At 48.6% G+C, this 22,401-nt stretch overlaps 1 protein-coding gene across 2 annotated transcripts in view; it reads right to left on the reverse strand.

Annotated features, from left to right (window-relative positions):
• The window catches only part of SLC13A5 (solute carrier family 13 member 5), a 56,085-nt gene that overhangs the window by 18,457 nt on the left and 15,227 nt on the right, over window positions 1-22,401 (reverse strand). Inside the window, exons 2-5 of one of the 2 annotated variants that reach the window (XM_005298923.4) lie at window positions 9,560-9,735; window positions 5,723-5,851; window positions 3,628-3,764; window positions 1,609-1,823 (exon numbers count right to left, since the gene is read on the reverse strand). In XM_005298923.4, the coding sequence (XP_005298980.3) occupies window positions 1,609-1,823; window positions 3,628-3,764; window positions 5,723-5,851; window positions 9,560-9,664 (586 nt within the window). In that variant the 5' untranslated portion in view covers window positions 9,665-9,735. Of the gene's footprint in view, window positions 1-1,608; window positions 1,824-3,627; window positions 3,765-5,722; window positions 5,852-9,559; window positions 9,736-22,401 lie in introns of those variants that run through there. The other variant, XM_065573012.1, reaches the window with a different exon arrangement.

Consider the following 22,401-nt stretch of genomic DNA (forward strand, 5'->3'; position numbering starts at 1 on the left):
ACCTGGTTTACAATACAGTGTAGACATACCCGCTGTGCCTCAGTTTCCTGCTCTGTGTAATGAGGGTAACAATACTTCCCTACCACAAAGAGGAGTTGTGAGGTAAATTCATTAATATCTGGGAGGTGCTCAGATATTACAGTAATGGTGCTATTCAAATACCAGGACAGAAACCCACAACTAACATTGGAGGCTTCCAATATATCCAGAGAAAACATAGGAGCCAATTCATTCTTGGTATAACCACTAAGATCAATGCAGTTGTGTCTGCTTACATCAGACCTGTATTTGCTCTAGTAATATCGTGCCCATCCTGTTGCTTCTTTTGGATGAGGGCCTAATTTGGAAACACGTTATGTTGTTGGACTGCATAAAATCACCATGGAAACTGAGAGCAACTGACCCCACAGTAGAGGGGTAGAATTTTTTTATTATTATTCAGCACCCCTATTAATAGTGTATCACTGAACACAAAAAGAAAATCTATTGCCATTACAACAGCTCTGAAAATAGAAATGGGCAGCATTATTACAAAGCGCCAAGTGTAATCTGTGTAGGCATCAACACAGTATCTGAGCACCTCACAATCATTCATGGATCTTACCCTCCCAACTCCCTTGGGAGGCAGGGAAGTACTAACCCCATTTTGCAGATGAGGAACTGAGGCATGGGGGAGATTAAGTGACTTACCCGACGTCAGACAGAGAATCTGGGGCCGATTCACTTTCTAATTAATTAAATTCAGGTTTCTTGAGTCCCAGTCTTGTGCCCTACCCCCTAGAGTAGACTGTCCTTCCTCCCCTGAAAAGCACTTTAGGTCCTGATCCTACAATGACCCCTGCATGGGTGGTCCTCTGTGCCTGCGAAGACATTAGGACTCAGTAAGGGTGCAAGGTTCTGCCTATGCAGAAAAAATCCTGCCTATTGCAGGATCAGGGTCTCAGAAATTCCCAAAATACAAAGAAAGAGAGGCAAAGAATCCCCATGAGGGTGAGAATACATTTCACGGGGGTGCAGGTACCAGCTGCAGCTCCTGTTCAGTCGATGCTCGGCCAGTTTTTCATTATTTAATCATTTCCCCCACAACTTGCTTGATAAAGGAACAGCCACCGATCAAGGACAAAACAAAAAGAGAGGGGGTAAAGTTTTCAGATGTGCCTCAATGACTTAAGAGTCTAAATCCCACTGACTCTCAATGACACTTAGGCTCCACAGTGCCAAAGTCACTTTTGAAAATGGGACTTAGGCTCCTAAGTCATTTAGGGGCTTTTGAAAATGTTACCTATTGGTTGTAATTTTCAGAGGCTCTGAACATCCAGTGAGGTCGAGGGGGTGTTTGGCACAGTTGAAAATTAAGCCCTAGCTTTCGAGAGCTGAGCACCCAAAGCTGGGAGGCACCCAGAACTGGGGGACATCTTTGAAAATTTGGGCCTTCATGTATTTAATGGGTTTCTTTCTGGATAAGAACGCTCCTGGCTTTCTTAGGGCCTGGGCCAAAGCCCAGTGACATCGGTACAAGTCTTTTCACTGAAGTCAGCAGGCTCTGAATCAGGCTTTTATATAGCAATTGAAACAGACTCTGATTAGGCCTGCTCGGAGGTCCCTTACCCTGCACCGACGTCAGGCTCATTGTGTTCTTCTCCTCCAGCTCGATCGCTGAATTCACTTGCCCATTAGGCTGGTCCGTAATCGTCAGGTCCTGCTCTGTGCTGTTCATCTGATCCAAGACAGCCTGGACAATAGGGACCATCATGGCGGTAGTGGCTGTGTTGCTTATCCACATGGACAAGAAGGCGGTGACTCCCATAAAGCCCAGCATCAGGCTGCACGTGGAGAAACAGAGGGAAGGAAAGAAAAATAACCATGAAAGCTTTTCTGGGTTTTCCACCCAGCGCAATCTACTTCCAGGCAACCCTGTACAGCAGGCCCCACTCTGGAGCGTACTACCTGTTCCAGGAAAGGAAACCATTGCCCAATTTTTGGCTGGTGCAGCTTCATTGCTTTCATTGGAGTCACTCCAGCAGAGTAGTTAGCCCCACGCAACTCCCTGTGAGTAACTCCGTTGTCATGTACGCCCTTGTTGGAAGCACCTATCATTTAGCCAGCGTAAAAAAGCCATTTCACAACAGCGAACCACAAGCGAGGTTGCCTTCCTCTCTTCTGATTATTGTTGGAAATCTGGAAAATTGCAGTCTCTGATATTGTGAGCTCGACTTGCACGGTGGATCCTGGCTAACACGGACCAGCTGTGGTCTCGGCCGCTCCCTCACTAACGTTACCACCAGAGTTAATAAGCCATAGAATGGGCGCCACTTACGGCGTCCTCTCTGCTATGCTGGAGCAGGGTGCGGGGTTTTGGCATTCATGAAAAGGGCAACAGGGATCTCGGGATCACTGATATGCTGATTAAATACTGGGGCCAAATCCTGGTGTCTTGAGCACAGGGGATTTGCACAAATGATCTCTGCTGGTGTCAGGGGAATAAAACCATCCCCACCACCCCCCGGACTGAGCAGCACCGCCACTGCCACTATTACTGCCCATGGCTTTAGTAGCAGCTGTTACTCCTGCACTCCTCATATGCTGTCCTGGTCCCCCTGGGGATGTCCTTGCCCCTTCTGGGGCTCATACATTTGCCATCTGTCCCCTCTGTGCAGACAAAGAAGGAGCTGCCCTGGAAGGCAGCCCCCCAGCCGACAGGCTGGGCTCAGTCCCCCTGGATGATCTCTCCATTGCCTGCCTCCCCTACACAACAATTCTGCGAGACTTAAGAGCCAGGGGGGTGGGAGGTGGGCAGGGTCTGAGCCTTAACAGGCTATCAGGGCATTCAGCCACACACTTACAAGATCTGTTCTAGAGCCCTTCACACCTGAACCTGCCGGGACCTGATTACCTGTGTCGGGTCTGGGGCAGGTCAGGTGGGAAAACTCCTGACCCAGGCCTGGGTCAGGTCTTCTCCTCCTGCCTGTGGGGTTGGCATGGCGGTGGCTGCATGACCTGCTCCTCTCAGCTGCCACATGAGCTGAGGAGTCCAGCACCTCTTACTCTGCAGCACAACCAGCACAGCAGCGGGTGGCAGCCGGCAGGAGCAGAGCATGCAGCCGCCGGTGCATGCAGCTACCACCCTGCTGACCCATGGTGGCACTGACTCAGGTTTGTGGGAGGGGTCAGGTCAGGTCGGAAAATGACTTAGCCCCCTTGAACACTTAGCGTTAGGAGCTTAACTGGGCACTTGAAACCCACACTGACTGAGGCACGAAGGGCCTGAGCAGATACTATAGTGATGCGTGTAATAAAAGAACCTGTATAGATTAAAGCAGAAAAGAACCAAGCTCCCATTAATTCAACAGAAAGACTCCCATTGACTTCAGTGGAAGCGGAATGATGAGTGTCTTCCTTTCCAGCCATCCTGGGCTTTCAAACATTGCATCATTCCTGCAGGCATACACAACCGCTGGACGCCCTTCCTAGAGCAAGCGAAACAACTGAGGCTTTTGTAGCCTTCATTCTGTGTGACTCAGTTCTCACACTCTCCCCCTAGTCTCCTGGCATCTGAAGACACTTCTGCTAAGCTTGGTTGCTCCTGATCACAGACCGATAGAAGGCAGGGGTAACAGGGCCTCTTACAGTGGGGGCTTCACTCCGACGATCAGCAGGACCCTCAGTGCAATGCGTTTGTGCAAATTCCAGTGTTCCACGGCTACTGCCACAACCAGCCCCCCGACAAACAGCATATTGGTGTCCTTCAAGTACTGCATACACACCTGCAATGAGAGGAACTGCCTGTCAGTGTCCGCGTCACAAGTGGGTGGCTGGATTTGTCAACAGCCAAGGTACTCTGGCCCTTTTTCCACTTCCGCTGCCTTGTACATTTTCTCAATTCCATTTGTCTATTTAGATGCTGAGCTACTTTGGGCAGGGGCTGTCTCTTATCTGGTTTGCACAGCGCCTAGTGCAAAGGGGCCCTGATGGTTGGGGCCACTAGATGCTAATGAAATATAAATAACTGCTGACACGTACTGTAAGAAGTATAGTAGCTCTAAGTATTGCATGTATGCTGTCTGATTCTCAGAGAAGTTAAGGCCCAGATGGTCACTTGGTACCTCTAAAAATCAGACCCATAATCCTACCCCTAATAGATCATCAGCAGGGACTGAACTCAGCACTTTCAGAACCAAATCACAGACTTCCACCACTCCAGCTCAAGTAGTATGCCCATTAGCTGGCAAAAGTAGTAGGTTGTTATCTTCTATGAGAATCAGCTACTAAAGGAGGACACAGCAAACTCTTTGGCAGCACGTTACATACATCCCCTGCTAAAAGTATCTTGTCTCAAGCATCTGAGATCTCCCAAAGTGTCAGTCCCTGATCAGGAGTTGCTTTTGACATGATCCCTTGGCTTTTCAGAAGTCTGAACTCAGGAGTTTCAGCACCAAAGCACAGATCTCTACCACTGTAACAATAACTCCACGGATGGCAGCAGTAGTTGGTTGTTCTCCTCTATTTGGACCAGCTACTACAGAAGGACACAATCCACACCATGTAGCTGGTTTTGTATCTTTCTGCAGAATTTCACCATCAAGTTTGTTTGCTGAATATTGAGGTTGGCATGTGAAAGAGGTTTAGGGGGATGGATGTTAAGGTGTGAGATTCCAATACGAGTCCAGCAGCACACCTTTTTTCACTATGAAAGGCAACAATTCCTTACAAAAAGCAGTACAGTTTGTTCTAAAAAGACAGTGTCTCCAGGGGATAGGGCACGGAGTCCCAGACCAGGAGGCCTGGGTTCTGGTCTAGGCTCTGCCAGGAACTGCCTGTGTGACCTTAGGCAAGTCACTTCACTTCTCTGTGCTTCTGTTTCCCCATCCATCTTGTGTGTTTAGATTGGAAGCCCCTCAGATATAGGACTACCACTTACCATGTGTTTATACAGCACCTGGCACAATGGTTCCCCAAATTTGATGGGTGCCTTCAGGTGCTATTGTAATATAAATAATAATTTGCAGAAAGCAATCAGATTTATGTTGTACATTTCATCTCAAAGCACTTTACAAACTATATACGGAGGAATCCCTTCACTCACCACAAAGTGCAGCCACCTCTAGGGTAGAGCACAGTGGTCATTTAACAGCATACAGCAACACCACATGACCATTAAGAGTAGGAAGTAAAAAAAGAATCCTATGTCCAATGTATACTGATGGGGGGATGTTGATAGCTAGAACGACAAGGTGGGTGAGATAATATCTTTTATTGGACCAACTTCTGTCGGTGAGAGAGACAAGCGTTCAAGCCACATGTCTGGCTGGAAAACTTGTCTCTCTCACCAGCAGAAGTTGGTCCAATAAAAGACATTACTTCACCCACCTTGTATCTCTAATATCCTGGGACTGACACAGCTACACTGCATGCGATTGCTAGAATGTAATTTTAAAAACTTGCTTCCAGGATTTGACTGTTAAAAGTCTCATTCCAGCTCAAATCTTCTCAATAAAACCGGTACAGAGATGAAATCTAACCAGATCCTTACCTGCACCAGAACTTAGGGGCAGCAGTGTAAACCACACAAGGTGATATTATCAGTGCTACCTTCATGATGAAAAGCAACTCAGCGAATGTGATAGGCACAGAAATATTGGTGCATTGGAGTATGCTGGTCTAGTCTGGTCTGGGCCCCTGAAGTTTATGCTTAAATCGAGGCTGACCTAGAATAAATTCTTACCTTTTTCGACTCCAGGATTCCAAACATAGGAAATAATATAGCAGGCAGGAGAGCTGTGATAGCCAATGGGATGACCTCTGTGCACCAGTACACAGCCATAAGGATGATGACATAGCCACATTTGGCCTCCTGGAATACAAGCAAACAAGGGTTTAAGCACAGGAAATCAAGTGAGTAGCTGAATGCACAGGGTCCCCCAGTAGATCCCAGGATATAAATGGCAGTGCTCTAATCAAGTGGTCTCTTAGGGGAGGGAAAAGAGCTTTTTAATAGGAGTGTTGTTTTCTTCTTCTCCAAGAAAATATTCTTAGACACCCAGCTGGTGCAATCTGGTAAATTTTAAAGGTAAAAATGTACTCAATCGAAGTTTTCCCACAGACTTCAATGGGGCCAGGATTTCACTCCCAAAGTGAATTTTGGGCCTGATCCTGAGTGGTGCCGAATACCTTCAACTCCCCATTGGATTTAATTGGATCCAGACCCATCTCCACAAGAAGCCAAATCCTGAAAGAGACATTTGATCTTTACAACTCAACCAGTTACTCAGAAACTAGCTTAAGTGAACATTCACATCACATCCTAAAGCCCGGCGTGGAAAACAATGCACGGGCAAAGCTAGGGGTGTTTTAAATGCACGAGGACTTCAGGCCAAAGCTTAGGGTGTGGAAAAACCAGAATTTCCATAGAAATGCAAACATATGGCTAACTTAAATGTTCAGCTTTCAATTGGCATTTGATTCAAGCAGGAGCTTCCATGCCTACTAGCCAAGATGTTTAGAAGCAATTCATGATTTTGGATGTCTGTTTTTAGGTGCTCATCTTAAGACACTTAAAAGGGGCCTGATTTTCACAGGGCAGATGCTGACTTTCTGAACATCAGGCCTCCTTAAGGTGTCTCAGGTTGGAAACCTGACAATTGAGGTACCAAAAATCACTAGTAGTCACTTGAAAATCTTTCATCTGACTGAGGATCATTATATTATAGGTATTAAACTATTTCTCTGAAATTATAATGTTTTCTTAACATGGGGATTGTCTAGGGTGACCAGATGTCCTGTTTTTAAAGGGACAGTCACGTTTTTTGGAACTTTTTCTTATATAGGTGCCTATTACCCCCCATCCCCATCACATTTTTTCACAGTTGCTATCTGGTAACCCTAGGGTTGTCTGGATTAGAAATGTCTAAACACGTCCAGTTAAACTGTTGTTGAGACATTTTTATAGCCTAGCGATGCTAGGCTTTGTAAATTCAATTTTCTTATGAGAAGTAAGTATTCATTAACTGACTGTAAACATTATTTTGGCTCAGGTGTAAATGCTCCATAGTTCACAATTTGCTTGTGTTTGAAATAACTGTTTGTTGGGTCTTAAGGATTGGGAGGGGGGCGCAAAACAAACAGGCAGGAAGTTGATATTCACAAATGTGCTGTAAGGTGTTTTTATAAGCCGGCATGTGTTGCTTATTTTTGCTGAGAAGCTCTTTATATGAGCAGAACATGTTATTTAGAAGTAATTGGAAATGTTTATCATCTTAGAAGGAAGTTATTTACTGAGTATGCTCTGTAAGGAACAATTCTGCATAGGCTAGAATACAGGAGAAATATCAAGGGAAGAGACTTAATTAGGGTTTCTATGACTTTATAATGTGATTCTAGGTTTTGCGGCAGTAGCTAAGTGTTAGAATTTATCATATGTGATTGCATTTGGCCATGGTGTGAAAAATAGAAACAGCTCTGAGGGTCTGAAGGAGAATATTACTCTTGAACAAATGTCACAATAAAAGCACTGGTTATTTAGAATGTGGAGTAAATAATTTACTTAAAGTTCAAAAAGACAACAATGCTTATAAATTAACTCTTATAGACACAGGCAATTCAAGCACAGTCCGGTTTAGAAAACTGAAAAGCAAGCACTAAGGTTAGAAAAATATAGTCACGATTAACACTAACAACTGCAGAATGTTGATTTTGCTTCTTTGAACAGGGACAAAAAACATAACAATCTGTCCTCTTGGAGGGCAGTTGTGAAAGTGATCATTGATGAATTCTAGTAAACTGTTATGCAATCCTGTAAACTCCTGTTAAGATGACACAATGTTTCAGCTGAATACAAAATACCTCACTAGACTCTCATTAAATTATAAATTTTATAATTACAAACTTCTTTATTGAAGTCTGCATTGCTACTCCTGCATACCACCGCCCTATCACAAGCTTTGGCATTGATCCTACAATATTTGCCATCTATCTAGAGCTTTTAATCTTTAAACCACATCTCTGAAGTCCACACACACACCTCCCAACTCATAGGAATTTCTCTTCCACTGGAGTCTCTCGAGCTGACCAAAAGCCAGGGCTGTTATTAGACAGGTAAACCAGAAGGGGTGGCATTTTTGTTGACAAACATGCCTGAGGTTTTTCTGAAGTTTAAAATATGCCGAGCAATGTAGGTCAATCACAAATGAATAGTTGTAACATTATTATTAGAACAGACCCTAAAAAGCTATGCCAGACTATAATATTTGCTGCAAACATGGGTTTCAAATTTTACCAAAGAGACAAAAAAAGATAAAAGGCCTGATCCTCCGTGGTCTTACTCCAGCTCTGCACTGGCATAATTCCACTGAAATCAAATTACACCAGGGTACAACAGCGCTGAATCATCGGGCACAATGTTTTACTTCTCACTGCACCAAGTTAATAATAATGGTGTGCACCTACATAGATTTTCATGAGAGGATCTCAAAGCACTTTACAAATCTCAAACCTTATAACATGCCTGTGTTATGCCCATTTTATAGATGGGGGAAACTGAGGCACAGAGGTGTCACCAAAGCAAGTCAGTGGTAAAGCCAGGAGTCTAACCACTAGAAGGTGGATGCTTCTAACAAAAATCAACATACATGGGCCTAAACTTGAAACAATGTCTTTGTGGTATCAAAGTTGTAAGACTATAAAGGTAAAAATGGCATGTTTCATGTTTGAGTCTGTGGGTGACCCAGATCCGGGCACTGAGGGGTTTCTTATAACCCCCCAGTGACTGCATTCATTCTACTTCAGAGGCTCTTTTTGTAACATTGACTGCCTTAGACAGAGCTATAGCCTCGGACATAAATGCCTTTGCTTGTTTAAGGATTACCCTGCAAGTGATCCTAATCTAGTCCTTAAAACTTGACATTTACTAACCTGGTCACCCAAAGAGGAACTACATTTCAGGAAGTAAAAGGTAAAAAACACAACCCCCCCCCCCCATTTGAAATGTTTGAGTCAGCTGATTGGAATTATTTAAACAAATCCCTCTCCAGATTTCTGGGCAGAAATCCATGCATTGTCCTTCCAGTGAATGAAAGGCTGCAGTAACTCAGGGACTGTGAGGTAACTTGGGAGCCGGCATCCCCTTAGTGAGCACACCCCTGGCCAGATGTCCTGGCTGGCGGTGGAAGGGATGCATGCAGCATTGGTCTCCTCAATTGATGCTGGGTGCTGAGCGCTTCCGAAAACGTGGCCCCAGCCGGGTCGTGGTCCTGGCCCCATCTGAAGTCCCTGCCAGCCCTGTGTGGCTTTGCGGGCATGGGCAAGGAGCAGCCCCGGGGGAGCCCCCATAGCGCTCGCTGAAATGGGGGAGCCAGCAGATGTTCAGCACTAGACTCCAGCATCCCCTTGGGCATCGCTGGTGCAATTAACAAAGGGGATGGGGGGCTCTCCCGGAAGGAAACCGGAGAAAGCGGGACTGTGCTAGCAGCGAAAAGTGAGCTATGCATTCACACACACCCCGGGCTGGCCGGTCCCCAGGCGACAGCTCCTAGCGATCCGGACTCCCCCCCCGCCAGCCGCTTACCTTGGTGGGGATGAGCAGGGGCAGCGCCAGCAGCAGCAGCGGGGTGCAGAAGAGGACGACGAAGGACTTGAACCTCAGCAGGGGTCTCAGGCACGGCGGGGCCATGGTCCGTGGGGCGGGGGTCTGAGCCCAGCGCAGCGGCAGCGGAGGGCAGCGAGCGAGTGAGAGGGACCTGGCTGCAGAGGGAGGTTTAAATATACCGGCCGGACCAGCCCCCCCGCCTGATTGCACCGCGGTGACCTCAGTGCCGGGGCCGCTGCCTCGCCCTGCTGGGCACAGCGCCCCGCCACCAGAGGGAGCCCCCCCCGCTGCCCCGTCTAACCCCCCTCCCTGTGAGCCACGCACAGCCCCCCCCCGCTGCCCCGTCTAACCCCCCTCCCTGTGAGCCACGCACAGCCCCCCCCGCTGCCCCGTCTAACCCCCCTCCCTGTGAGCCACGCACAGCCCCCCCCGCTGCCTCCGTCTAACCCCCCTCCCTGTGAGCCACGCACAGCCCCCCCCGCTGCCCCCGTCTAACTCCCCTTCCTGTGAGCCACGCACAGCCCCCCCTCGCTGCCCCTCGTCTATCCCCCCTCCCTGTGAGCCACGCACAGCCCCCCCCGTGAGCCACGCACAGCCCCCCCCCCTCCGTCTAACTCCCCTTCCTGTGAGCCACGCACAGCCCCCCCTCGCTGCCCCTCATCTATCCCCCCTCCCTGTGAGCCACGCACAGCCCCCCCCCGCTGCCCCCGTCTAACTCCCCTTCCTGTGAGCCACGCACAGCCCCCCCCGCTGCCCCTCGTCTACCCCCCCTCCCTGTGAGCCACGCACAGCCCCCCACGCTGCCCCCGTCTAACTCCCCTTCCCTGTGAGCCACGCACAACCCCCCCCCCGCTGCCTCTCGTCTACTCCCCTGTGAGCCACGCACAGCCCCCCCCCGCTGCCCCGTCTAACCCTCCCTTCCTGTGAGCCACGCACAGCCCCCCCGCTGCCTCTCGTCTACTCCCCTGTGAGCCACGCACAGCCCCCCCCCCCGCTGCCCCGTCTAACCCTCCCTTCCTGTGAGCCACGCACAGCCCCCCCGCTGCCTCTCGTCTACTCCCCTGTGAGCCACGCACAGCCCCCCCCCGCTGCCCCCGTCTAACTCCCCCTCCCTGTGAGCCACGCACAGCCCCCCCTGCCCCCATCTAACCCTCCCTTCCTGTGAGCCACGCACAGCCCCCCCGCTGCCCCTCGTCTACCCCCCGTGAGCCACGCACAGCCCCCCCACCCCGCTACCCCTGTCTAACCCTGCCTCCCTGTGAGCCACGCACAGCCCCGCCCGCTGCCCGTCGTCTACCCCCCTGTGAGCCACGCACAGCCTCCCCGGCTGCCCCGTCTAACCCCCCCTGTGAGCCACGCACAGCCCCCCCCCCCCCGCTGCCCCTCGTCTACCCCCCGTGAGCCACGCACAGCCCCCCCGCTACCCCCGTCTAACCTCCCTTCTTGTGAGCCACGCACAGCCCCCCCGCTGCCCTGTCTAACCCCCCTCCCTGTGAGCCGCGCACAGCCCCCCCCCCCGCAGCCCTGTCTAACCCCCCTCCCTGTGAGCCGCGCACAGCCCCCCCCCCGCAGCCCTGTCTAACCCCCCTCCCTGTGAGCCGCGCACAGCCCCCCCCCCGCAGCCCTGTCTAACCCCCCTCCCTGTGAGCCGCGCACAGCCCCCCCCCGCTGCCCTGTCTAACCCCCCTTCCTGTGAGCCACGCACAGCCCCCCCCCGCTGCACCCGTCTAACTCCCCCTGTGAGCCACGCACAGCCGCCCCGCTACCCCCCCGTCTAACTCCCCCTCCCTGTGAGCCACGCACAGCCCCCCCGCTACCCCCGTCTAACCCCCCTCCCTGTGAGCGACGCTCAGCCCCCCCGCTGCCCCGTCTAACCCCCCCCCCGTGAGTCACACACAGTCCCCTCGCTGCACCCGTCTAACGCCCCCATGAGCCACCCACAGCCCCCGGGGGGAGTGGCAGGATCAGGTGTCAAACGCCAACACGGCCCCCAGCTCCCCCCTTCCCGCCCAGCACCATCCAGTGCCCGTGGGGCGGGGCTCATGTGCCAGACTCCTCCCTCCCCCCATCCCCACATTCCTGCCCGGTGCCACTGGCAGCGTGTGGGGAGGGGAATCATGTACCAACCAGGCACCCAGCTAGTCCCCGCCAGCCCCTATCCCACACATCCCCCTGTGCCCATGGCAGCCCCGGGACTGGGGGGGCGGGTGTGGGGTGGGTGATCCTGAGCCAGGCCTCCCTTCACCCAGCCCCCCCCCCCCCACACCCACCCACCCCCTGTAACCCTGGGGCGGTGGGACTTGGGACCATGGGAAATGCAGCCACCAGCCCCGAGAACTGCATGAAGGAACCGGGCTGCATTTCCCAGGCCCTGTAATGATGGGGGGTGGGGTGGGGGGAGAATCTCTGCCCAACCTAGTGGCTGCTTGGGGGCGGGGGTGTAATGGGGAATCTCTGCCCTGGCTGGTTGCCCGCCCTCTGGCTCCCGCTGAGAAGAGTTCGCTGGGGAATGATCAGGGACTGGGATCAAACTCCTCCGAGCAACCTACTAGTACGTCTGACGAAGTGGGCATTCACCCACGAAAGCTTATGCTCCAATACATCTGTGAGTCTTAAAGGTGCCACAGGACCCTCTGTTGCTTTCTACTAGTACAAAGCATTGATCGCCCAGCATGGCAACTCCAAGCCCCCTCCCTACCGCCCTGCCAGCCCCCTCCCCTCCTCCGACCACCCTTCCCAGCCCTCTCCTCCTGCAGCCGGGCAGCCCCCGCTCCATCTTCTCCTTTCCTCGGGTCCCCACCCCATCCCCTCCCCTCCCCTCCACTTTTCCTGCCCCCCTTCCCTATAGGGACACTGGTAAGGAGGAGCCCGAGCTCAGTTTGCTTCATAGAGCCCCCTCGTGGCTGCACAGCAGAAACTCGGTCTGCAGTGATGGTGTCCTGTTGGTCCCAGGCTATTAGAGGGACAAAGTAGGTGAGATAATCTCTTTTATTGGACCACCTTCTGTTGCTGAGAGAGACAAGCTTTCCAGCATACACCCAGCTCTTCTTCAGGTCAGAAGACAACAGAAGTTGGTCCAAAAAAAAAAAAGATTGGCTCATACACCTTGTCTCTGTGGCAGAAACTCTATCTCTGTACTTGTATGACAGCTAGGGTGACCAGACAGCAAGTGTGAAAAATCAGGACAGGGGGCAGGGAGGTCATAGGAGCCTATAAAAGAAAAGGACCCCAAAATTGGGACTGCCCCTATAAAATCGGGACATCTGGTCAGCCTAAAGACAGCTCACTGAAAGCCCTGGAGTGCAATCATGTTACCCATGTTAGCTGCCTGAAAAGAGGAGTTATGTTGTGATCAAAGGGAAAGGGGGCTTAGCCAGGCTTTTCCAACATGACAGTTGAAACCATGCAAGCAATAATCATATTCAGGGCTGTTGCTAGCTGGGCTGTTATTAACAGTGTGTCCCAGCTCATGTTATAAAGCCACGCTCTCTAGCAGACCTGTGCGTGTTTCAGCCGGGGCTGTCATTGATAGCACAAACAAGGAGGAGTCCTTGTGGCACCTTAGAGACTAACAGTTATAAGAAAAACCTTCTCCACGTTGCTCATGGAAACTGCTACAATCCTGCAAGCAAGAATGGTGTTTAAACACATGCTTCCAGTTAGCATGAGCTCTACTCCATTGTGGGCAAGGCTCAACTGCGCTGAAACACGGCTATGCTGGGGCCACGCCAGGTCCTTTTCACTTGGAGGGGAGCTTTGCTCAAGTGAAGACCAAGGGGTTTGATTCTCCACTGCTTTGCACTTTGAGTAGTAATTCACACCTGGGCAAAGTGGGCCACTGTCATGAGAGAGTGGGGAATTCTGGTGAGGTGGCATTTTTCCTGCTTCGCACACAGGTGTCAACAACAATCTGAAGTGCGTTGCTGTGGGGAACAAGGACTTGTGGATCTGATCTTGCAAACCCAGATGCAGGGCCAGTGAAGTCACTGGGGCTGCTCATGTGACTAAGGGTTTGCACGTCCCATGTAAGGGCTGTGCTGATGATTTAAGTACTATTGGCAGGTTTTGGCCTCTAGTGACCAGGCACTCCAGGGTCAGAGTCACAAAAGGAGACGCTCTGTTCTGCTTGTTAAAACGATGAATGCCCACAAAGGAAGTGAGGAGCAGGCTGGAACCCCAGCAGCAGCCCCTCTGGGTAACATAATGAGCCCAGAAAAGATTCCACAAAGGTGGAGAGGCTGAAAGGGAGCTGGAATCAGCTCAAACCTGCATTCATGTGTCCAGTCTCCAGCAGCAGATGAAAGTTTCAGAAGCTCTTGGGAGACAGACCAGTCCTCGCATACAGACAGCCCCCCAACCTGAAGCAAATACGCACCAGCAACCCCACACCACACAACAAAAACACTAACCCAGGAACCTATCCTTGCAACAAAGCCCGATGCCAACTCTGTCCACATATCTATTCAAGTGACACCATCATAGGACCTAATCACATCAGCCACGTCATCAGGGGCTCGTTCATCTGCACATCTACCAATGTGATATATGCCATCATGTGCCAGTAATGCCCCTTTGCGATGTACATTGGCCAAACCGGACAGTCTCTACGCAAAAGAATAAATGGACACAAATCTGACATCAGGAATCATAATATTCAAAAACCAGTAGGAGAACACTTCAACCTGTCTGGTCACTCAGTAACAGACTTAAGGTGGCAATTTTGCAACAGAAAAGCTTCAAAAACAGACTCCAAAGAGAAACTGCTGAACTTGAATTAATATGCAAACTAGATACCATTAATTTAGGCTTGAATAGAGACTGGGAATGGTTGAGTCATTACACAGATGGAATCTATTTCCCCATGTTAAGTATCCTCACCCCTCTTGTCAACTGTCTGAAATGGGCCATCTTGATTATCACTACAAATTTTTTTTTCTCCTACTGATTATAACTCATCTTAATTAATTAGCCTCTTAGAGTTGGTATGGCTACTCCCACCTTTTCATGTTCTGTACGTGTATATATATATATTCGTACAATATGTTCCATTCTGTGCATCTGATGAAGTGGGCTGTAGCCCATGAAAGCTTATGCTCAAATAAATTTGTTAGTCTCTAGGGTGCCACAAGTACTCCTCGTTCTTCTTGCGGATACAGACTAACACAGCTACTAATACAGACTAACCTAACTGCAAATAGGTAACTCCTTACAGACTAACACGGCTGCTATTCAGAAGCCTGTCCTTATAGAAACTGTCCTGTTTGCTGTACCCAAGCAATTAATGCAAACATAGTTAACTGGCTTGTGGCTTCAGTGGAGAGGCAGCAATTGTGCTCTCCCAGTAAACACAGAATAAAAAGACAAAACCAGCCAAGCAGTAGGAGATGCCTTTTAATGAACTAGCTAAATCAATACAGGGAAAAATCTTGGTTGAGGAGGCTGCTCCCATGCCTTGTTCTGACACTGAGTCCTTATGTGGCCTTGGGCAAGTCACTTGGGGAAACTGTGCCTCGGTTTCCCCCATCTTCTTCAGAGGGGTGTTGAGGCTTCATTCAAACCAGTCTTCAGCATGCCTTAGATAATTTAACTGCCTGCATTCTATGAAAAGGAACAAAAATCCCAAGTAATTGAGACTTGGGCTCTTCATTGATAGACCAATGGAAAATCAGAGCAAGAGGTACAAGATACGCAAAAGGAGACATATGGATAATGGAATGATCCTCTCGTCTACTGTGGTTTGAATAGCAAATGGAGTGTTAGGTCTTCAATAGGAAAAGGAAGGGAAGGAATGTTGGAAGCACAAAGTTCCCTGCCATACTGGATAGCAGTTGGTCTTGGGCAGTTCCAGAGATAGGAAAAAATTAAGGAGATAGGGAGTAGGATCCCTATGGGGAGAAACAGATGAGAGGAAAAGAGAGCAAAAGAAGAAACTGGCAGAGAGTAATCTAGACAGATGGATCCACCTGAAAAGATGTGACCTTACCATAACTCACCTGAGTTTATGAAGGGGCTGAATTGCTGCGTGACCAGATGCAGCTGAACTAGAGAGAGCTTAGAACCAAAATCCTGAGTCCAGACACCTCTGAATTTGGGGGAAGAGAGGGGCCAGCTATAAAATTCAGACCCCATCTCCAACAGGCCAGAACAAAACCACAGATCTGCCTTAATACCATTTTAACAGGCAGGTAGTACAGGTCTGTCTCATCTTACGCTGGGGTTACGTTCCGCAGTCAGCGCCTAAAGTGAAAATCGCATATAGTCAAAATTACATTGAGTGTAATGGTGGGCGGAATCGCCCGCACTACAGAAACAGTATTTAAATTGTTATTTTTCTCTTTTTTTGTTTTGTTTTTGCCGATCGCATAAAGCTGAAATCGCACGTGTTAAATGCGCCTAAGATGCGACAGACCTGTACCAGCTTTGCAATATTGCCAGGAGCCAGCCAGACACAAAATCTTATAACTAAGGCCTGCATTTGCAAACTTAGATGCCTAAAATTAGGCTCCAAAATCTGGGTTAGGCACATCACTAAACGCTTTGGCTTGCAGGAGTGATGAGCACCCACCAACTTCACTGAAGCCCATGGGAGCTGCAAATGCCCAGCTTACTTGGAAAACCAGACTTCTTCTATTGAGGTGCCTGGACATTGACTTTAGGCACCCAGCTTGGAGAATTCTGACTTACTATCTTGCCTGTACATGAAAATATATTAGACTTGTTGGTAATTAAAGCCATTGGGAGTTGACTGTGCCAATCTCCAAAAAAGAGATCACAGCTTCCTTCCTGGAGTTACTACCACCTTTAAGGCCAGATCCTCAGCTGGAGGAAACCAGCAGAGATCCATTGAAGTCAATGGAGCGATGCCAATTTACACAATTTACTTTGTTTCTTAAATTCCATTCAGTGGTGGCAAAAGTTTGCATGGGCAGTGAGTAAGCTTCCCCAAACAGCCCCAGGGCTGACCTGGGTCAGGCCACCTACAGGGGCCCATCAACTGCTTGACCTCTCTGCTGAGGCTGCCAACAAGGGTACTAAGTAGCACCAGCTGTGATGTGGATCTCTCTCTCCACTAGGAAGTGCACAGAAACCCAACAAGTCATTGCACATGAGCCTCCAAGCAGCTGCTAGACTGAACCAGCCTTCAATCACTTAGTAGCCTGCTGAATTAGAACCCAAAACTGAGAGGTGAAAAAGCTCCCTATCCCATTGCTGCTAGATAACCCCAGCAAGCCAATCCCTCTCCTTCCCATTTAAACTAGATCCTCCATGCCTTTAAACACCTCCCCAGAGAATGTTTTATTTCACTGAGTCAGATAATTCTCTGTGTAAGAGGCAATGGGCCAAGTTCAACCCAGCTGTCACATAGGTCAGTCTAGCCCATCAGGATTGGACCTGGTGTTGAAACCTATCCATATAAAAACATAGATTAGAGAAGATGTGGACGGTGGATAGGTAGAACTAATTAAAATAAAGGAGACAGCGGTGGCCACATAACTTCCAACCTACCGAAGTGTTTAGCAGGGGTAGAGGGTGGGGGAGTGAGAGTGGATAGAATGGGGAAGGACAGAGGCTTACAATGCAGCCCAGGCCCAAGAGCTGCTCTTGGGAGGTTGCTTGCACTTCTGGTTGAGAGGAACGTGTTTGATTTGGCAGCTCTCCCTCCTGTCCCCGTCCCCCTCAGCCTGTGCATGCGGCGATGTTGGCCGGCTCCCATGGTTCTGTGAGAATGGCAGCTCTTTCACACGGCCCACAGGAGCCTGGCCCCTGGCTGCTTGCAGGCTAAGGGGCACCCACAGCTGTTCGCATTGCTGCAGAGAAATGGCCGTGCTTGTAAAGCCAAAGCACCAGGAGCTGGGTAGGTTTCAAAATGGGCTTTCGCCAGACCCTCCCACAGACCTGAAACCCAATGCAGTGTGAATAACTCCACCAGGCAGGCATGTAAAGAACCACTTCCCACAAGTCAGCACCGCTCTAAGGGCAGGGCAGGGATTCCAAAGCGGAGCCATGCACTCCCCCGGCCTTTTACAGCCTGTTTGGAAGCTGGAGACTATTCGGGCTAGACTGGGATGTCCTTCCATAGAATAGTGTGGCTCCTAACAAGAGTCAATAAAGCAAAAACTTTAAATTCAGCGCAAAAGCAAATATAGGGGCCTGATCCAAAGCCTTTGGACTAAACGACTCGGCTTCCATTAATAGGTGATGGATTAGGCCAGGCATGCACTGTGTTTCTACAGAGCTACCTTTCTGGAGTCTTTCAAAGCACTTTACAACCATTAATGAATTAAGCCTCATAAAACCCTCGCTATTCTTATCCCCACTTTACAGATGGGGAAACTGAGGCACAGGGAGGTTAAGTGATGTGCCCAAGCTAATGCAGAATCTGTGGTGGCAGGGCTGGTAAGAGAACTCCAGTCTCCTGAGACCTGTAATTTAACAAGTCCATCCTTTACCCTATAGATACAACCATGAATGTCAGTTTCATTTGATCTGAACACTCTTCAGAACCATGGCACAATACAGGTTCACCAGCAAATGGGACATTGCAGCAAAATATCTGTCAAAGGGTAAGACAATTGCAGTGTTTGAATTAAGTAACGTGGAGAATAAGGGGTAAAACTGCTTTGGGAGGTAAGAGTTCCAGGTGGGGAAATTAGAAAATAAAGACTATTTGGTGTAATCCGGCTCATTCCAAAGAAATTGCTTTTCAGAGATATCTTGTCCTCCTCCTGACCCATGGATTCCAGTGGCTGCTGTTATCACTAGACAGGGATGGCCACTGGCACAGATGACTTACAAGTGGACGTATTTAGAGATAGAAATTTCTCCTACGCCATCCACCTTCAGTTCAAACACCGGCCAATCGCATAAGCACACATTCTGCAAGCACAACATCCTGGTATCAAAGCAATCCATTTTTTAAAAACAATTAAAACGTCGCAGCTTCAACACAGCATTTGGAAGTACAAAACCTTAATGAAATTAAACTCACTGAGACCTGCAAGAGCTTGGATACTTGTGTGTGTGTGTGTGTGGGGGGGGGGGAAATCTGACGCTTAAATGTACTAGGTTTTAGCAGAAAACTTCTACTACCCTGTCTTTTGACACTGAAAAAAGAACTGGTTCAGAACTTACCTCTCTGTATGATGCTTAATTTGATCAGACGCCTAAAACATGTCTTGTTCGATTACGTTATGCACTAGAAGGTTTACACACAAGCCTTAAAACTGAAAGATTTATTACTGGCATTCAGGGGACATCACTGTTCATTACCTTCTGTTTCTCCTCCCCTCCTCTGCCACACTTTTTGTACTTTTTGTAGCCTCTGCCAGTCCACAGTGTTCCTTTAGGAATATCTTTTGACTGGGTTCCTAACGCAGCATCTGATATTTTTCCAAGAAGAGCTTTTGTAACTCTGAACTTACAGTTCTTTCGGTACAATCCCTGTGCCCAATAACTTTCTACATAAAAGCCTTCATTATGAACCTCTCGGTCACCGTCCCTTGCTGGCCAGACTTTTGAGCCACAGATGGTACTTCCAGTACAGTTTAGTCAAACCCCGAGGAGAGTTTCAAATACTGTACAGAGTAAAGACTGAAAAAAAATTTTTTTTTCATTATAATTGGCAACATTGTAGTCTGCCTGTCCTTCCATTACTTCCTGATGGCTGCCATCTCATTTACATATTTTTTCAAAAGCCTTTTCTCTGCTGTGTTACATAATTTGTGTTTATCCAAATAAACAATTATTTCCACGTCTGGGCAGTAGTGGATTTTTTTGTTTTGTTTTGTTTTTTGGCATAGGCAGAAAATTAACCAGAGCGAAATGAACACTGATTTAATAACAACACTTAGCCCATGTGGGGCATTCTGGAGACGCTCTGCAAACATTAACTAAGGATTCTTCCCAACCCCCCAGTAAGGAATGAACATTATCCCATATTACAGACAGAGACAAAGGCTCAACATTTTCAAAGAGTTCAGTGATTTTGGGTACTCAACTTGAGACACTAGGGGCCTGATTCACCATGGTCCTGCACCTTGTAGCCCCTGCAAAAGGAGTGCAAAGTCATTCACTTTGCACGGGTGCAAATGACACAGGGCAAAGCAATGAAGAATCTGAACCTTAGGACCTAATTTTCATAAGTATTGATTTGCATGGGCCTAATTGATGAGTAAAGTTAAGCACATGTGAAATAGGGTGACCACCTGTCCTGAATTGAGTGGGACAGTCCCGAAATGCAGAGTCCAAGTCCCGGTCCCGGGCTGAATGACTCCTGCAGCTCCTGTGCTGTGGGGCTGGCTTGGCGTGGCTCTCCACTCCAGGTGTTACAACCTCCAGGGTTGCAGTGTCATTCAGTTTTGGCTCTGCCCCCCTGACTGGACCAAATTCGTGAGAGTAGAGTTGTGACCTGGCTCATAGGATTGCAGGGCCACTCACTCAAATTTGGCCTACCCGGCCTCCCATCATCATGACAGCTGGGTTAAACCTGAGTGGCGCTGGGACCCCAGAAGTTGCAATGCTTGGAGCAGAGAGGCGAGCCCAGCTAGCCCCGTGGAACAGGAGCTGCTATGTGACCCTTTGAAACATTCTGGAGATCCAGTTTTGGGTCCTGACCCACGGGTTGAGAAATCCTGCTCTAGGCTGCCCAGGTACAAGAGCAGAAATCCAGATTATAGCAAATCTTGTTGCTTTGCCCAGAAAATCTCCTTCCTTGACGTCTATCTACCTGTCCAATTGTCCATCCTTAGACTGAGCCTCTCTGAGTGTTTTATATGTCTGGAAAGCACCTAGCAGATCATGGGCATTACAGTAAATAATAAATATGAATTATAATCCTTTGCAGCTAATATTTTTGAGTCACAATATATTAAGATTCCATTTATAAAGGTTAACCAATATATTTTTAATAGAGGCTAATCAATTGCTATAGCGTCTTACAGAATCCAACAAGTCAATAGGTAGCTTATAAACATCTATATCACTCTCCTCTGATGCACTTATTACGATCTCTAACATGTTGTTATGTCTGTAACATACTTATAACACCTACTAACTCTTTATAAACCATTTATAAATGGAACCTCAATGTAAAGTGTGACCATTTGTTTCCATTATTAGTGCTGCAGTAATCTCATGTTTCCATTCACTGATACAGGCTTTTCGTCGTCAGGACATAGGTTGTCCACCAGGAAGTCCTAAGGAAAAGAATTCTACCAAGATTGAACTGGGGAAGGGAAGCAATGGAACAGAATTCTATTACTCTTCCCCCTAGCTTATTCCCTGCGATTCATTAGAAGTGCAGCTCTAGAAATCTAGAGCCTTATAACGATTTACACTTGGTCCAAATTTCGTGTGGATCAGCAACCAAAAAGAAATATCCCAGCACAACACACAAACAAGCCTTCTTCCACAACCACCTATATCCCAGTCAGCTCACTACACAACAAAAAGACTACTTGCAGTTTGACTGGAAACATCAACAGATCCCAACTGCGTTGGACCAATGGGAGAGAGTGAATTCCACAGTCAAGAACCAATCACTGAAAATGTCCTGTCGTGACCCCTGCCCTTTAAATCGAGTGCGTTTGCAAGTTCAAGTGCCCCCACTGATCCCAACCATCACAATATTCGTACGGGGGCAAAGGGGAGGTTTGAGGCCCACAGATTAAAGATTTGCCTTTCTTCATACCAAAAAAGTTCTCCTGAAATGGATTGAGGGTTATTAGGCAAAACAAAAAGCCAGCCCAAGAGTGATCTGGAAGTGTTATGCTCACAAAACTCAGCACTTGTCTCCACAGTGAGGCAGTGTGCTTAGTGGAACTGGACTGGGACTTGAGAAATCTGGGCTCTATTTCCAGCTCTGCCCCTGGCTTGCTGGGTGACCTTGCTGGGCCCCCTGTGTATGTAAAAAGGGGATAATCTCTCTTTATGAAGTGGTTTGAGAGCTACTGATAAATAGTGCTCTATGAGCACTAGGAAGTGCCACGGGTACCAACCATCTTTCAATGGGGAGAAGCACCCTGCATCCACATGCAAATTTTTTCCCATTGATAGTTCTCTGGGCAGACAAGGGGAAAATGAATGAAAGCAAAGTCATCCCAAAGGGATTCAGACCCGTGGCCTGATGCAAGGCCCAAATGCTAATGGGAAACTGAACTTGGAAACCGGGCCATAGGGCTCTTTCTGATTGGCTGAGATAACAATGGCCATCGTCACATGGTCAGAGACCAGTGAGCTGTACTAACAGAGGAGGATGTGGCTTGGAGGAGATACAGACACCATGGGGGATCGGTGAGGTGGAGGAAACCTTTCTAAACTACCTACCAGCGCCGAGCTGTAAGTAATCTTCCACACTAGTAACAAGACAGCCTGAAGCCCACTGAGTGAGATTCATCGCGAGATTAGCCTGGGGTGTGTTAGATTATCTGCTTTTTATTTTATGATGCTCTGTCTACTTTCTCCCCCACACAAACTCACTTAAACTAGGGCTCCTCTACGACACAACTAGAGCCAAGTCTCCTGACTCCTAGTCCTGTGCCCATCCATTAGGATAAAATGTTATGGATGGAGGGAAACTTGCAGCACGTTTATAAGCAAAATGTCATACAAGGTCAGTTTAACAGCCAGCGGATGCCGGGCTCTTTCTAAGACCTTTGAGAAAATGCCCCAGGTGTGAAACATTCTACCAGTTTCTCATGCAGTGACAACTTGAAAACAGGCTGGGAGTTTTTTCCTTTCGGTCATCTTGCTTCATCTGTCAGCAGGGCCGGCTCCAGGGTTTTGGCCGCCCAAGCAGCCAAAACCAAAAAAGCCGCGGCCGC

Source organism: Chrysemys picta, chromosome 19 (assembly GCF_011386835.1).
Source record: "Chrysemys picta bellii isolate R12L10 chromosome 19, ASM1138683v2, whole genome shotgun sequence".
In the NCBI taxonomy this organism is placed as follows: Eukaryota; Metazoa; Chordata; order Testudines; family Emydidae; genus Chrysemys; species Chrysemys picta.